This window comes from Bombina bombina, chromosome 3, assembly GCF_027579735.1.
Source record: "Bombina bombina isolate aBomBom1 chromosome 3, aBomBom1.pri, whole genome shotgun sequence".
In the NCBI taxonomy this organism is placed as follows: Eukaryota; Metazoa; Chordata; class Amphibia; order Anura; family Bombinatoridae; genus Bombina; species Bombina bombina.
In genome coordinates this window covers 31,625,589-31,643,172 of record NC_069501.1, presented here as the reverse complement: position 1 = coordinate 31,643,172, position 17,584 = coordinate 31,625,589, and the positions used below count along the sequence as shown (strand labels likewise).

The 17,584-nt window shown below is 41.6% G+C and overlaps 1 protein-coding gene across 1 annotated transcript in view; it reads left to right on the top strand.

Moving 5' to 3' along the window:
* Window positions 1-17,584, top strand: part of SPAG17 (sperm associated antigen 17) — a 783,114-nt gene that overhangs the window by 364,546 nt on the left and 400,984 nt on the right. The window contains exon 14 of the mRNA XM_053705129.1: window positions 6,358-6,579. Coding sequence (XP_053561104.1) covers window positions 6,358-6,579 — 222 coding nt within the window. The remainder of the gene's footprint in view (window positions 1-6,357; window positions 6,580-17,584) is intronic.

The window sequence follows — 17,584 nt, the reverse complement described above, 5'->3', positions numbered from 1 at the left end:
CCTTTTGTTCCCCCTCCTATATTTAAGAAATTATTTCCTATGGTCGACCCCAGAAAGGACTTATGGCAGACAGTCCCTAAGGTCGAGGGGGCAGTTTCTACTCTAAACAAGCGCACTACTATTCCTATCGAGGATAATTGTGCTTTCAAAGATCCTATGGATAAAAAATTGGAGGGTTTGCTTAAAAAGATTTTTATACAGCAAGGTTACCTTCTTCAACCCATTTCGTGCATTGTTCCTGTCACTACAGCAGCGTGGTTCTGGTTCGAGGAACTAGAAAAGTCGCTCAGTAGAGAGACTCCATATGAGGAGGTTATGGACAGAGTTCACGCACTTAAGTTGGCTAACTCTTTTATTTTAGATGCCGCTTTGCAAATAGCTAGATTAGCGGCAAAAAATTCAGGGTTTGCAATTGTGGCGCGCAGAGCGCTTTGGCTAAAGTCTTGGTCAGCGGATGTATCATCCAAGACAAAATTGCTCAATATCCCCTTCAAGGGTAAAACTCTATTCGGGCCAGAATTGAAAGAGATTATCTCAGACATCACTGGGGGAAAGGGCCACGCCCTCCCACAAGATAGGCCTTTCAAAGCCAAGAATAAGTCTAATTTTTGTTCCTTTCGTAATTTCAGGAACGGACCGGGCTCTAATTCTGCATCCTCTAAACAAGAGGGTAATACCTCACAGACCAAACCAGCCTGGAAACCGATGCAAGGCTGGAACAAGGGTAAGCAGACCAAGAAGCCTGCCGCTGCTAACAAAACAGCATGAAGGAGTAGCCCCCGATCCGGGACCGGATCTAGTGGGGGGCAGACTCTCTCTCTTTGCTCAGGCTTGGGCAAGAGATGTTCAGGATCCCTGGACGCTAGAAATAGTTTCTCAGGGCTATCTTCTGGAATTCAAGGAACTACCCCCAAGGGGAAGGTTCCACATGTCTCACTTATCCTCAAACCAAATAAAGAGACAGGCATTCTTACATTGTGTAGAAGACCTGTTAAAGATGGAAGTGATACACCCAGTTCCAACGGCGGAACAAGGAATGGGATTTTACTCAAATCTGTTTGTGGTTCCCAAAAAAGAGGGAACTTTCAGACCAATCCTGGATCTAAAGATCCTAAACAAATTTCTCAGAGTACCATCGTTCAAGATGGAAACCATTCGAACGATTCTACCCACAATTCAGGAAGGTCAATTTATGACTACCGTGGATCTAAAGGATGCATATCTACATATCCCTATCCACAAGGAACATTATCAGTTCCTAAGGTTCGCCTTTCTGGACAAACATTACCAGTTTGTGGCTCTCCCATTCGGGTTAGCCACTGCTCCAAGGATTTTCACAAAGGTACTCGGATCCCTTCTAGCGGTTCTAAGACCAAGGGGCATTGCAGTAGTACCGTACTTGGACGACATTCTAGTACAAGCGTCGTCTCTTTCAAAGGCGAAGGCTCACTCAGACATCGTTCTGGCCTTTCTCAGATCTCACGGATGGAAGGTGAACATAGAAAAAAGTTCCCTGTCTCCGTCGACAAGAGTTCCCTTCTTGGGAACAATAATAGATTCCTTAGAAATGAGGATTTTCTTGACAGATGTCAGAAAGTCAAAACTTCTAAACGCTTGTCAAGCTCTTCATTATATTCCTCGTCCTTCCGTAGCTCAGTGCATGGAAGTAGTAGGATTGATGGTTGCAGCAATGGACATAGTTCCTTTTGCACTAATTCATCTAAGACCATTACAACTGTGCATGCTGAAACAGTGGAATGGGGATTATACAGACTTGTCTCCGGTGATTCAAGTAGATCAGAAGACCAGAGACTCACTCCGTTGGTGGCTAACCCAGGATCACCTATCCCAGGGAATGAGCTTCCGCAGTCCAGAGTGGGTCATCGTCACGACCGACGCCAGCCTAGTGGGCTGGGGCGCGGTCTGGGAATCCCTGAAAGCTCAGGGACTGTGGTCTCGGGAAGTCTCTTCTCCCGATAAACATTCTGGAACTAAGAGCGATATTCAATGCTCTCAAGGCTTGGCCTCAGCTAGCAAAGGCCAGATTCATAAGATTCCAATCAGACAACATGACGACTGTTGCGTATCTCAATCATCAGGGGGGAACAAGGAGTTCCCTGGCGATGAAGGAAGTGACCAAAATAATACAATGGGCGGAGAATCACTCCTGCCACCTATCTGCGATCCACATTCCAGGTGTGGAAAACTGGGAAGCGGATTATTTGAGTCGTCAGACATTCCATCCGGGGAAGTGGGAACTCCACCCGAAGATTTTTGCCCAGTTGACGCAACTATGGGGCATTCCAGATATGGATCTGATGGCGTCCCGTCAGAACTTCAAGGTTCCTTGCTACGGGTCCAGATCCAGGGATCCCAAGGCGACTCTAGTGGATGCACTAGTAGCGCCTTGGACCTTCAACCTAGCTTATGTGTTTCCACCGTTTCCTCTCATTCCCAGGCTGGTAGCCAGGATCAAACAGGAGAGGGCCTCGGTGATCTTGATAGCTCCTGCATGGCCACGCAGGACTTGGTATGCAGAGCTGGTGAATATGTTATCGGTTCCACCATGGAAGCTACCTTTGAGACAGGACCTTCTTGTTCAGGGTCCATTCGAACATCCAAATCTGGTCTCCCTCCAGCTGACGGCTTGGAGATTGAACGCTTGATTCTATCAAAGCGTGGATTTTCAGATTCCGTGATAGATACTCTGGTTCAAGCCAGAAAACCGGACTAGAAAGATTTACCATAAAATATGGAAAAGATATATCTGCTGGTGTGAATCCAAGGGATTTCCATGGAATAAGATAAAGATTCCTAGGATTCTTTCCTTTCTACAAGAAGGTTTGGATAAAGGATTATCTGCAAGTTCTCTAAAGGGACAGATTTCTGCTTTATCTGTCCTACTGCACAAACGACTGGCAGTTTTGCCAGATGTTCAAGCATTTGTTCAGGCTTTGGTTCTGATCAAGCCTGTTTACAGACCTTTGACTCCTCCCTGGAGTTTAAATCTAGTTCTTTCAGTTCTTCAAGGGGTTCCAATTGAACCTTTACATTCCTTAGATATTAAGTTGTTATCTTGGAAAGTTTTGTTTTTGGTTGCTATTTCTTCTGCTAGAAGAGTTTCTGAGTTATCTGCTCTACAATGTACTCCACCCTATCTGGTGTTCCATTCAGATAAGGTTGTTTTGCGTACTAAGCCTGGTTTTCTACCAAAGGTTGTTTCCAACAAAAATATTAATCAGGAGATAGTTGTACCTTCTTTGTGTCCGAATCCAGTTTCAAAGAAGGAACGTTTGCTACACAATTTAGATGTAGTCCGTGCTCTAAAATTCTACTTAGAAGCTATGAAAGACTTCAGACAAACTTCTTCTCTGTTTGTCGTCTATTCTGGTAAAAGGAGAGGTCAAAAAGCAACTTCTACCTCTCTTTCTTTTTGGCTTAAAAGCATCATCCGATTGGCTTATGAGACTGCCGGACGGCAGCCTCCTGAAAGAATCACAGCTCACTTCACGAGGGCTGTAGCTTCCACATGGGCCTTCAAGAACGAGGCTTCTGTTGATCAGATATGTAAGGCAGCGACTTGGTCTTCACTGCACACTTTTGCCAAATTTTACAAATTTGATACTTTTGCTTCTTCTGAGGCTATTTTTGGGAGAAAGGTTTTGCAAGCCGTGGTGCCTTCCGTTTAGGTGACCTGATTTGCTTCCTCCCTTCATCCGTGTCCTAAAGCTTTGGTATTGGTTCCCACAAGTAAGGTTGACGCCGTGGACCGGACACACCAATGTTGGAGAAAACAGAATTTATGCTTACCTGATAAATTACTTTCTCCAACGGTGTGTCCGGTCCACGGCCCGCCCTGGTTTTTTAATCAGGTCCGATGAATTATTTTCTCTAACTACAGTCACCACGACACCATATGGTTTCTCCTATTTTTTCCTCCTGTCCGTCGGTCGAATGACTGGGGTGGGCGGAGCCTAGGAGGGACTATATGGCCAGCTTTGCTGGGACTCTTTGCCATTTCCTGTTGGGGAAGAGATATTCCCACAAGTAAGGATGATGCCGTGGACCGGACACACCGTTGGAGAAAGTAATTTATCAGGTAAGCATAAATTCTGTTTTTAATGATTTATTTACAAAATTGTAAATTTAGCAAGGCTGCTTGCAACTGGCTACTGTGGAGATGAGCGGATAGAAATCTGCAATGTTGCTGCAGGTTTTTTTCACAAGATATTAGTTTCACAAACGGTTTTCTTTAATCTAAATCAGTGTTTGGGAAACACAGAAAACAAACGCATAAAACAATAGATAAAATTATTTTCTGGCTACTTTCAATATATATTTAAAGTCACAAATAAGTAAAAAGAGTTGTTTTTGTAGTTATTCATTTTCTTATCTATTTCTTTGGTGTATTGAAATGAAGATGTGCAATTAAATACATTGTGCTGTTGGTTTGTATTCAAATCTGGGTTAAACACTAATAGCAAATTAACTATTAAACTTTGGTGCCATTGTGTTGTGTATCTGCTGGCTGCATGGTGCATAGATGTATGTGTGTTCCTGCCCAGGACTTGGTCCACTCAGTATCTGCTGGCAGTGTGCGGCATAGATGTATGTGTATTCCTGCACAGAACTGGGTACCATAGATGTATGCGTGTTCCTGCACAAAACTGGGTACCATAGATGTATGTGTGTTCCTGCACAGAACTGGATCTACTCAGTGGGGCATATTTATTAAGCTCTGTATGCAGCTTGAAGCCCCGTTATGAATCGGTCTAAAGACTGATGCTCCATAACCTGTCCACCTGCTCTGAGGAGGCGGACAGAGATCGATTGACACCCCCAATCTAGCGGCCGATTGGCCGTGAATCTGCAGGGGGCGGCATTGCACCATAAGTTCACAAGAACTGCTGGTGCAATGCTGAATGCGGAGAGCGTATTGCTGTCCTCATTCAGCGATGTCTGTCGTACATGATCCGCTGATCTGATCATGTTGGACAGACATTTGATAAATAGGCCCCAGTATCTGCTGGTAGCTTGGTGCATGTATGTATCTGTCAGTGTGTATATGTATAGCCTACGTGTGTATGTGTCTATATGTATGTATGTGTTTGTGTTTCTGTATGTATCTGTCAGTGTGTATATGTATTGTCTATGTGTGTATGTGTTTCTGTATGTATCAATTTTGTACAAAAATCTTGGTACCTGTTTTGGGTCAGTTTATCTGGGTATTTTTTACAAAAAGCTACACATGTGAGTTAGGTACCTGTTTTGGAACGGTCTATCTGGGTATTTTGTACAGAAAGCTACACATGTGAGTTAGGTATTTGTTTTGGGTCAGTTTATCTGGGTATTTTGCATAAAAAACTACACATGTGAGTTAGGTACCTGTTGTGGGTCAGTTTATCTGGGTATGTTGCATAAAAAGCTACACATGTAAGTTAGATATCTGTTTTGGGTCAGTTTATCTGGGTATGTTGCATAAAAAGCTACACATGTGAGTTCGGTACCTGTTTTTGGTCAGTTTATCTGGGTATTTTGTACAAAAAGCTACACATGTAAATTAGGTACCTGTTTTGGGTCAGTTTATCTGGGTATGTTGCATAAAAAGCTACACATGTAAATTAGGTACCTGTTTTGGGTCAGTTTATCTGGGTATGTTGCATAAAAAGCTACACATATGAATTTGGTACCTGTTTTTGGTCAGTTTATCTGGGTATGTTGCATACAAAGATACACATGTAAGTTAGGTATCTGTTTCGGGTCAGTTTATCTGGGTATGTTGCATAAAAAGCTACACATATGAATTTGGTACCTGTTTTTGGTCAGTTTATCTGGGTATGTTGCATACAAAGATACACATGTAAGTTAGGTATCTGTTTCGGGTCAGTTTATCTGGGTATGTTGCAGAAAAAGCTACACATGTAAGTTAGATATCTGTTTTGGGTCAGTTTATCTGGGTATGTTGCATAAAAAGCTACACATGTGAGTTCGGTACCTGTTTTTGGTCAGTTTATCTGGGTATTTTGTACAAAAGGCTACACATGTAAATTAGGTACCTGTTTTGGGTCAGTTTATCTGGGTATGTTGCATAAAAAGCTACACATGTAAATTAGGTACCTGTTTTGGGTCAGTTTATCTGGGTATGTTGCATAAAAAGCTACACATATGAATTTGGTACCTGTTTTTGGTCAGTTTATCTGGGTATGTTGCATACAAAGATACACATGTAAGTTAGGTATCTGTTTCGGGTCAGTTTATCTGGGTATGTTGCAGAAAAAGCTACACATGTCAGTTAGGTACCTGTTTTTGGTGTTTTGCACAATTAATTTCAGTCCGATCTGTATGATTATTGTACAGATCACCTGACCTGGGAAGAAGTTTTAAGAGCCTTCAAGGTGTTCACATTTGAAAGTCTGGACTTGACTTGCTTTGATGAGTTTGGGGACCTGGAGCGAACATCGGCAATGCTGGCAAAAGACTGCAGTATACCCTGGGATGACCCGGCAGCATTTGCTCGAGAGCTTCGGAGGAGGACGAGCATTAGAAAGATGTACGAGCAGAGAACAGAAAATGATAAAGGTAAGAAATGAAAAATGACTACAAATTTATTATATACTAGGCGATAAGCCTGCCCAGAGGAAAAAAAACTACAATCCCCAAAGCTAAAATTACGCAAAATAAAAAATGTAAATTCACAGAAAAAAATAAACAAAGCTATCCAAAATAAGAAAGGCAAACCTAAACTAATATCCCTATAAAAAATCCCCCAAAAATAAAACACCCCCTAATCTAATATTAAACTACCAATAGCCCTTAAATGGGCTTTTGTAGGGCATTGCCCTAAGTTAAACAGCTCTTTTACCAATTACCAATTACCCCCTAATAGTAAAAGCCCCCACACACCAGGGCATTTGTATGGGCATTGCCCTTACAAGGGCATTCTGCTCTTTTCCAGCCCAAACAACCCTAATCTAAAAAAAAAAGCCTAAGACTAAGCCCCAAATAGGTACTCTGCATTCCTGAAGTCCGGCGTAGAAGGTCTTCTTCCTGGCAGATCCATCATCTTCTATTTTTATCCGTAATGAGGTGCGGAGCTGTCTTCCTCGATGAATGGATCCTCAGCGGCGGCCCTCAACGGCGGCAGTATTCCTCGGCAGCATGGAGACTCATCTATATCCGATGTCTGTCGTACCCTGAAAATGGAATTCAAGGTACCGCAATCAATTTGGGGTACCTTGGATTCCTAATGGCTGAAATTTTGAAATCAGCCAATAGGATTAGAGCTACTGAAATCCTATTGGCTGTTCAAATCAGCCAATAAGATTTCAATAGCTCTCATCCTATTGGCTGATTTCAAAATTTCATCCAATAGGAATGCAAGGTACTCCAATAAACATGGGGTACCTTGCATTCAATCTTCAGTGTGCGACAGATGATCACATGAAGAGGAGCCTCCACATTGCCGAGGACCGCCGCTGAGGATCCACGCATCGGGGAAGCCAGCTCCACACCTCCGCTCCACGCCGCATTCGCTCTGGATGAAGATAGAAGAAGATGGAGCCGTCTGGAAAAAGACCTTCTCTGCCGGACTTCAGGAATGGTGAGTACCTATTTGGGGCTTATTTTTATTTTTTTTATTTTTAAGATTAGGGATTTAATGGGCTGGAAAAGAGCTGATTGCCCTTTTAAGGGCAGTACAAGAGCTGATTGCCCTTTTAAGAGCAATGCCCATACAAATGCCCCTTAATTTTAGGGGGTTTTTAGTGTTATTTTTTTTTTGTTTTACTTTGGGCGGTTTGGTGGGTGGGTGATTGGTTTTAACTGTTTATTTTCATAGAGGATAGGTTTAATTTTTTTTGTCATTTTAGATAAAAAAAATTTGGTAACATAATGTTAAGTTTTATTTAAGTGCAACTTAGTATTGGGGTTAATTTAGGAGGTGTTAGGTTAGGGGGCTTAGTAATTAAATTAGTTATTTGCATTGTGGGGGTTTGTCGGTTTAGGAGTTAATAGGTTAATTAGGTTTATTGCTATGTGGGGGTTTGTCGGTTTATGGGTTAATTAGGTTTATTGCGATGTAGGGGTTTGTCGGTTTAGGGGTTAATAGGTTAATTAGGTTTATTGCGATGTGGGGGGTTGGTGGTTAAGGAATTAATATTTTAATGATATTATTTGCGGATTAGTGGTTAATTACTTTATAATTTTGCGATGTGGGGTATGCAGTCTCAGGGTACTTCATGCGGGAGGTTAGGTTTTTTTTTTGTTATACTTTGTGCGGCCAGTTACGTGTTTTTTAATTATTTCTTGTGGGCTGGATTCTTTCACCACCCTGCCATTTTCGGAATCCACCGGGATGCAGCTTTGCTGCATCCATGTGGATTATTTTGGCTGCGTGCGCAGCCAACATTCTTATGGCTGCCTCGCGCAGCCAACATTCCTTTGAGGATGCATGAGCAACTGCCGACACCGACAAACGCATTACAAACCCTATTATAGTATAGATATTTATAATAATTTATAATGTATACTTATGATATCAAATATATTTCTTTTGGTATCCTTTGTGAAAAGCATATGTACATATCTTCAGCACTAGCGATGCACTACTGGGAGCTAGATGCTGTTTGATGCATTTTATCATTGGTTCACCATATGTGTTCAGCTAGCTCCCAGTAGTGCATCACTGCTTTAGAAACTCGTATATGATGTTCAGGAGTTTATATATTATTATAATCATTATTCTGCAGTTCTATAAACACAGGTATAATGCACAAATGGCAACATTTATATATGGGTTTATATTAATGCTTTTTTTGAAGCATCTGAAAAAGAGGTGGGAAAGAAGGTAACTACACCCCATTTGGGTGACATAGTCACATAGACTACCTATTTGGTATTATAGTACAAACAGATATATGGTAGATATAAAGCAAACTATAATCAGGGATATTTCATAAATATAAAAGTATGGTTTTGATATTTGATGGGTTGTGTGGGGATGTATGATAAATGCTTACAGCTGATGTCTAACTGCTGACACCTGATGTCTAACTGCTGACACCTGATGTCTAACTGCTGACACCTGATGTCTAACTGCTGACACCTGATGTCTAACTGCTGACACCTGATGTCTAACTGCTGACACTGCACTTCTGATTCCTGATGCCTAATGTCTGATATCTCACTTCTGACATCTGATGTCTCATGACTGACACATAATGTCTGACACCTGGTGGCTAACGGCTGATACCTAATGTTAGTCTCCTGACACCTGACATCTGATTCCTCATGTCTGACACCTGACTTCTGATGTCTCGTGCCTGACATATGTCTGACACCCGATGCCTAATCTATGACACCTGATTTCTGTTTCCTGACAATTGACTTTTAATGTCCATCTTCTGATGTTTGATAATTTACTTCTGATATCCTTCACTTGGACCTAGATCACATACTTGGCAATGTGCGCAAAAAACAGCATCACCATTTTTTCTCAATTCACACTATCACAAACCTGGCGCAGCAGACAAGTTATGCGTGTAGATTTTTCACAGCGTGCACATTTTTTACTCCCTTACACTAACATAGAACTGGCGTCTGCAGTCGGTATCACAAAAGCAGTGCATGGACTTACGCACGCAGAATGGATATGTTTTACTCCATTTTCAGCTCGCCACACATAGGCAGGCACAACAACCATTGCGCACAGTAAAAAAGAAGCGTAAGTCCCTGGAAGGCTTAACAAACACCTAACGCATGCACATACATTTCAGCCGCACATCTCAAACAGTTAAACCTTTCCTGGCCACTTAATTAATCAAACTAGTATCTGCCCTCTGCAAGTGTTTTAAACCAATCACAAACAGCACAAATTCTCGCCTGCAGCCTTAAAACACCTGACAGACACCCTGATTACCCACCATGAGACGTGAGAGGGAGCGTTTGAAGAGGCACAATCAACATAAAAGAAAACTCTTTATTTTTAACGTACGCATGCAATATATTGGCGTAAATTACCGGCAACACCAGAAAGTGTAGTTGCGCATATTTCTGAACCTCGCCAGTTTGACCTACTTACTCCAGTATATCATATGGCGACGTGTGTTATGTGATTCACCCGAAGTGCAAGGTGATCTTATGGCCGACGTGGGTTTCAGCAGTTGTGCTGAAAATTATGCAACATATGTGATCGCGCCTGTGATGTCTGACTTCTGAAACCTGATGTCTGACACTTGATACCTAATTCCTGACCACTGATACCTGACATCTGACTTCTAACAACTGATGCCTGACACTTGATGCCTTGCTCCTAACACTTGATACCTGAATATTGATAACTGAATATTGTTAACTGACTCCCAGTTTGTGATGCCTTACTCCTGATACCTGAGGTCTGACACTTGATACCTAATTCCTGACCACTGATACCTGACATCTGACTTCTAACAACTGATGCCTGACACTTGATGCCTTGCTCCTAACACTTGATACCTGAATATTGATAACTGAATATTGTTAACTGACTCCCAGTTTGTGATGCCTTACTCCTGATACCTGAGGTCTGACACTTGATACCTAATTCCTGACCACTGATTCCTGACATCTGATTTCTAACAACTGATGCCTAACACTTGATACCTGAATATTGATAACTGACTCCCAGTGGGTGATGCCTTACTCCTGATACCTGATGTCTGATGCATGAAGTAGGATGGAGTTAGTGAAGAGGGAGCATTTAGTTTTTGTAGATGACTGATGGCGTTTGGAAAAAGGGGAGTGTTGAGTTTCATTGGATGACTGATGGAGTTTGAGAGGAGGTAGGAGGAAGGATGGTTTTCTTCTTAAATTGGGAAAGTCCACAGCTGCATTCATTACTTTTGGGAAATACAGAACCTGGCCACCAGGAGGAGGCAAAGACATCCCAGCCAAAGGCTTAAATACCTCCCCCACTTCCCTCATCCCCCAGTCATTATTTGCCTTTCGTCACAGGAGGTTGGCAGAGAAGTGTCAGAAGATTCAATAAGTCTCTTATGGAGGGTAGTACGCTTCGGAATGGGACTGGAATTTTAAGTAGTCCTGTCAGCCTCTCAGTGAGAGCTTGGATGAAAGTCTTAGTCCGGAAATGCAGTAAGAGTCTTTGTGCGAAACCATCCCGACTCATATTAACAGCTCCATAGGCAATCAGTGTTGACAAGTTTTGCTGCCTGCTTTCTTCATTAAAGTCCATGTCAGAAGCGATGCTACTATCTGTCACACTTGAAGGGCTGTGTTCCTGTTCCACGGCGTAGATTCTGTTAAGATCGTTTCATTTTACTTTCAATATGAGAATGTAATGTAAAAGAAGAGTCAGGGTCTCAGTGGGACTCCTTTTATCTTTATGTAATCAAGAGTTAATATCTCCTGAGGGGGGTTATTGAACAGGGTGGACTTTAATCATGTTTCTTATGTGATTCTGTCTGCAAATGTGTAGTGATGCTTGGGCTCGTGGCTATTTCGGAACATACTGGCCTTATTGTCAGGCTGTGCGGTCCTCGTGGACTGGCGCACTTTTCTTTGGCCTGCAAGGTGCACCTTGGGACCGGGCGTGGTCACGTTTTCTGTTCTCCATTTCCATATTCCTGACCGGGTAGCGACGGAGTGCGTCTGTTTCGCTAGTTTTTTGGGTCATAGGAGGTGGTGAGTGCCCCAGCCAAGTTATGGAGGATTCTGTTTTTTTTTTTTTTTTGGAGATAGATGTCTGATTCAGATTCTTCTTCTTGCGAAGATTATGAAATAGCCCGGGTAATCCATGCCCATCAGTTATGTTCCGAATACCACTTTAGAGTACTCTTTTCTCACGAATCGGAGAACTTAGAGCCCGCTGAGCCACCCGCCCCTAAGGATCCCATATCCCGTGAGGCGCGCGCCCTAGAGCCTTCTCTTGCTACTCAAGCAGGTGTCCCAAATGCCGTTACCCCTTCTCTTCCTCCAGAAGTTATGATACGGTTCCGCATGGCCATATCTATGGCGTTGGTGCATTTACATCTTCCACCGTGTTCCGTTAACCAGGGCTCGTCAGACGTGCAATTGTTGGGATCAGATCAGCCCTCTGGGGAAGCGGTTTCCTCTGAGGCTTCAGGGGGTCCAACCCTCGGAGCCAGGGTCATCAGTTGCCCCAGCGGAGGTAAGTCTTGCCTTTCATTATAAACTGACATGCCTTCATGTCCTGCTGAGGCATGTTTGGGCAGTGCTTTAGGATCCCAGTCCTAATGGGTCGATGGATCCTCGGTCTTCCATTCCTGACGGCAAGCAGGGTTAAACGAGGGGGGATGAAGTCAATATCCTTGTCGTCTGCATTTTTTCATTTTTGAGGTATCTTATTCCAGTCCTGAGCTTTGGAAGAATTGGTTCTCTGACCGGCTGGTCCTGTTAGTGTGTCCATTCTTCTTGAGCGTTCACCTGCGGGTACTGCCCCCATTTACTTTGATACGGTTAGGATGTATTTTATTTCCTTTTGTAAAAGCTCATGTCTGTTATAGTTTTTCCTTTTGGAAAAAAAAAATTCTCTGGGATTTGATACTAGCGATTTTGTGGTCGCTTTGGCACTTCCGTGGAAGTTAAATAAATAGTGTTAGGATATTGTTATGTCTATCGTTTATTTTGTCTTTCCCTACTAGGGCTTCAACTTTTCTGTTGCCTTGGACAGTTCTAGGGTACCCTATGTTTTAGGCTGGTCCTGGTCGGGCACTAGTTTTTCTGTCCGATGAGGTCTGTATCAACCACATGGTACCTATTGTAACCGGCTGGCCCTGTTAGGGTGCTGAGTTGCTTACTCTGGTGAAGAGTTCGCTTTCCTGGTTTGTATGTTATAGGAGGCCTTTCGTTCCTAGACGTCAGGCTGGTCCTCGTTTATTCCTTTGGGTTGGGCATCAGAGGGTATTGTGCTCAGTCCTCAATTTCCTATTCCTGATGGCTGGCTGGGTTACCGAGCTCGGATCCTGCTAAGGCTAGCATTTTCTACTTCCCAATAGGGTTGGAAGTTCAGATGACTCCTTGGAAATCTGTGTTACCAGGTTTAGGTGGCGATCACTCGTCTCCTCTATTGGTATTTTTTCTTGGATTGTCCTTTTGGAATCCTTGGTGACAATATCTCTTTCTTAAAGGTTTTTTTTTCCCTTTTCTTTGGTCTGGTTTTCTGGTCATCTATTTCTGGAAGCTCTGGCTTTTTGGCCTTTTTTCTTCCCCCTACGGTATTTCGGTATTTCGTCTGCTCCCATAATTTTGGAGCTCTGGAGATTGTGTTGTCTCTTTTTTCCTGCGGTTGCCCCTGCTTAGGCATTTCATTTTGAGCTGTCGCTCGCAAGGAGTTTGGGATGCTCGTTTATCGTACATTCCTCAAGCTGTAGGGGGTTCCGGGAGGTTGATCCCGAGTGGATATTTGGAGACTATTTATCTTTTCAATCTAGATTTTCTAGGTTTTGTGCTCTGTTCTCTTGTAAGTTTACCTTAGTCTTTAGACTTAGTGGGTGTTTGTGATTGCATCAACAGTGGTGCAAGATCTTCTCCAGATAGGATTAACCGTTGGTTCCTCAGGGGTTATTAGTTTTGAAGCTGGCTCTGGGTGTCTGGTTTTCTTGACCTGTTCTTATCTTTGACTGGACATTTTGGGTTTTCTCTGTCCAGATCCCTTAGGTTGGATCTTGACAGCCCAGTTTTTCCATTTCCGGAACGTCCTCATGTCCCTTCTGGCGGTTTTTCTCTCTCTTAACGGAGATTTGGAAAATCTCTACTGGGCCGGCTGTAGTAACCGGAGGGCAATCGGTATTGACCTTTTGCTGTCCGTCTACAGCTTTACGCACCATGCCTGTGGGCGGGTGAGCTGTTAGGTTTGTGTTTCCCCTCATGGGCAGGATGCCATGTGAAGGGCTGGATTTCTGGTGTCATGCCATTTCTGTTTTCAGTATAGGGAAGGGAGCTGGGTCTGGTGTCTGGACCCAATCTTTTCCTTAGGGGGTCTGGGTCCCATCCTTATCCTTCCTGAGGGTCTTGGTGGTTCGGGGAATTTTTAATTCCCTTGTCCTTTCGGACATTGCCAGTCTTGGTGCTGGGTCCGTTTGCCTGGGTCCGTTTGGAGTTTTTCCTCTGTGAGAGTCCTACTGCAGTTTACTAGTCTTTGATTAGCTAGTGTTGGTGGGTTGTGTCCGCTTAGACCTCTTAAGGGAAGCCTGTGGCTTCATCTAGAGCATAATAAGATGTTATGGTGCTATTTTTTAGCAGCTCCTGTGGGTGATTTTTATCCCTCGGTCACTCCATCCTGCACTCTTTGTAAGGGAGGGGGGGTCTACCTTTGTTCCTCCAGTTTTCTTGTGTTGGGGCGTTTTTATTTTGTGAAAAAAGGAGAGGTCTTGTAAGGGCGCTAATAGCTGAAGATACTTATGTGAAATATTTATATTATCAGTGATAGATATTCGTGATACATGTTAATGAAATCAGATCAGAAGAGTTTCTAAAAAACAGGTAATTTATTTGGTTACAATACGATTAGAAAGATTATATAGAGACGTCTCTAGTACAATTCAATTCAAAACAATAATGAGAATTAGCATAAAAACAAGTAAAAATGGTACTGATTAGTACTTCATGAGAAATTTAGGTTACTGCTTAATAGTTTAGTCACAGAGAAAATTCTATTGGGGTGTGACTAAGCAATTAGCCAAGATTTCTCATGAGTTATTAAGTGTTCATGAAATTACACATAGATATCTCTTTAAAATACAAATACCGGCTTGATAAAACTTTTGCAAAGACTATATTTTATGCAAAGAGTATATATAGAATGGAGCTTACAGAGGAGCTGTGCATAAGGGGAAAATTATATAGGGTTATTGCTCTAACTCGGATTAAATCCATCCTTTATATCTGTATTCTTAGCGAACTAATTGACATGTCCATATGTATGAACCAAGAGAAATGTCCAGTAATCTTATACTGCTGATAGTTTAGGATTGCAGTTCGCAATCTTTCATGCAGATGGTACCTTATAGTAAGCTTGAGTAACAGCAGGGTATCCTGTGCGTCCTGCGGCTCAGTTCTTCTGGCAGTGTCCTCGTGTTGTTGGCGTCTGACGTCACACCCGATGTGTGGGGGCTTGTCTTGCGTCTGCCAATCACTGCTTAGACAGTTGTTAGTATCCAAAATACCTTTTTGCATCCAATATTAGGTATTCACAATTCTTCTTGTATCTGATACTTGTACTTGTTTAGGCACCGATCAGCAAAGGAGTATCTGTTGAAAGTAAATTCACCTGCACTTAGTGCTGTTAGCACGCAGGTTCCGATGAAGTTTCTCCTTAATGTCCTTTGATGACAGTCAACCTGGGTTGGTTCAATCAGCTAAAAGAATAGTGGAGTCAAGAATACAGTCTTTAACTTCTACGCGTTTCACTCCCTCCAGGAGCTTTATCAAGAATGATTTGGACTGTTTGACTCCTCTCTTTAATAGGTGTATCCTGAATCCCATTGGTTCATGGTAATCCCATACTTAAGGTGGTATAATTTATTTGCACTTGCTCCTAATACATTGCTCCATTATATTGTTGATCATAAATCTGCTAGTCATATATACCAAACATATTTAAATATCTGATTCTAAAAGAACCATAAAACATTTTTCTTTGTAATAAGACCAATAAAGACCAAATGTCTTCAAAATAAATCTAAAAGCATAAAGGATACAGGTTATGGGGAAATTAGATTATTGTATTTAGCATGCATAAAGAATATATATTCCCTAATCGAGAAGAAATGGTGAGATGTCCAGTTCTGAATTTAGACCTTTGGGGAATAGTGTGTCAAATTTAAAGATATACTCTGCCTCTTTTAGAAGCAGTTTTTTCTGTATATCCCCACCTCTCCAGTGTTTTTCTACTTTGTATATACCCCAATAAGATAGATCTTTTGTATTGCCCTTATGCATGGTTTTGAAATGTTTATAAAGATGTGTGTCCTCTATTCCATTCTCTATATTATTGAGATGTTCCCTGATTCTATCTCTCAGAGTTCTCTTAGTTTCTCCAAAATAAAAAAGATTGCAGGTGCATTTTAGGACATAAATGATGCCTTTATGTGAGCATCTTATGAGTTCTTTAATTAGTATGGTGTTATTAGGACCTATCTGAATCATGTTGGATTTATTGCTGTGTTTACATGACTTACACGAGTAACATGGAAAGAAACCTGTTAGCTTCTGTCCATGAAGATCTTTTTGTATTAATTTTTTATTCTTGTTTTTTTTTAGTTCACTGGGTGCAAGGGCTGATTTTAGATTACTTGCTTTTTTGAAAACAAAACTGGGGTTGTCTGCTACTTTTTCTCCCAAAATGTTATCTTCCTTAATGAGATGCCAGTGCCTTTTTATAATTTTTTTCACCACATTATGGTCAACGTGGTAATCAGTTATGAAAGGAATTTTTATTACATTTTCGTCTGTATTTGTTTTTTCTTTGTATACTAGCAATGATTCCCTATTGGTACTTTTAGCCCTTTCTAATGCTTTTTTGGTATGTATTGTGTTATAACCTCTTGAGTTAAATCTTTCAATTAGTGTTCCTGCCTGGTCTTCAAAATCTGCCAACCTAGAGCAGTTTTTTCGGACTCTTAGACACTGTCCTATTGGTATGTTGTCTTTCCAGGCGTCCAGATGACAACTTTTGGCATGCAGATAATTGTTACAATCAACTTGTTTGAAATATGTTTTTGTCTCTATCTTGTTGCCCAGTGCCATAATTTCCAAATCCAGGAAGGTGATTGTCTCTTTGCTTTGATTATGTGTAAAATGCAAACCTAGATTATTTTGGTTCATTTTTTCAAACATTTGGATTAAATCGGTTTTTTGCCCTTTCCAAATTATTATAAGGTCATCAATGTACCTTTTGTAGAGTACAAGGTTTGCACCATAGCCGCCGGGTCGAAGAAATTTTCTTCCCAGAGACCCATAAAAAGATTGGCGTAGCTAGGTGCAAACCTTGTACCCATGGCTGTTCCTTCTATTTGGAGATAAAACTTGTTATTAAAGGAGAAATAATTGTTCTCTAGAATAAATTTGATGCTATTCAAAATAAATTCCTTATGTATTTCTGGAATATCTGTGTCTTTTGTGAGATAGTGGTTAATTGCCTCCATTCCCTTTTTGTGGTCTATCACTGTGTACAGTGACGTTACGTCACAAGTGGCTAAATACATATCATCTTCCCATTGGAAAGTATTTAAGATGTTAAGTACTTGGGTAGAGTCCCTCAAATAGGAACTTAAGTTTGTTACATATTTTTGCAGATAGCCATCTACATATCTTGAGAGATTGGAGGAGATAGAGTCAATCCCTGATCTGATGGGCCTACCAGGGGGATCGATTAGGCTCTTGTGAATTTTTGGTAGAAAGTAAAAGATCGGTATTCGTGGATTTTGAGGAGTTAGAAATTGGAATTCTTTTTCATTTAATATACCTGATCTTTTACCCTCTACCAACAATTTATTCAGTGTTTGTACATATTTATTTGTGGGATTGAGATCCAATTTTTTATATGTTGTAGTATTGTCTAAGAGTCTAT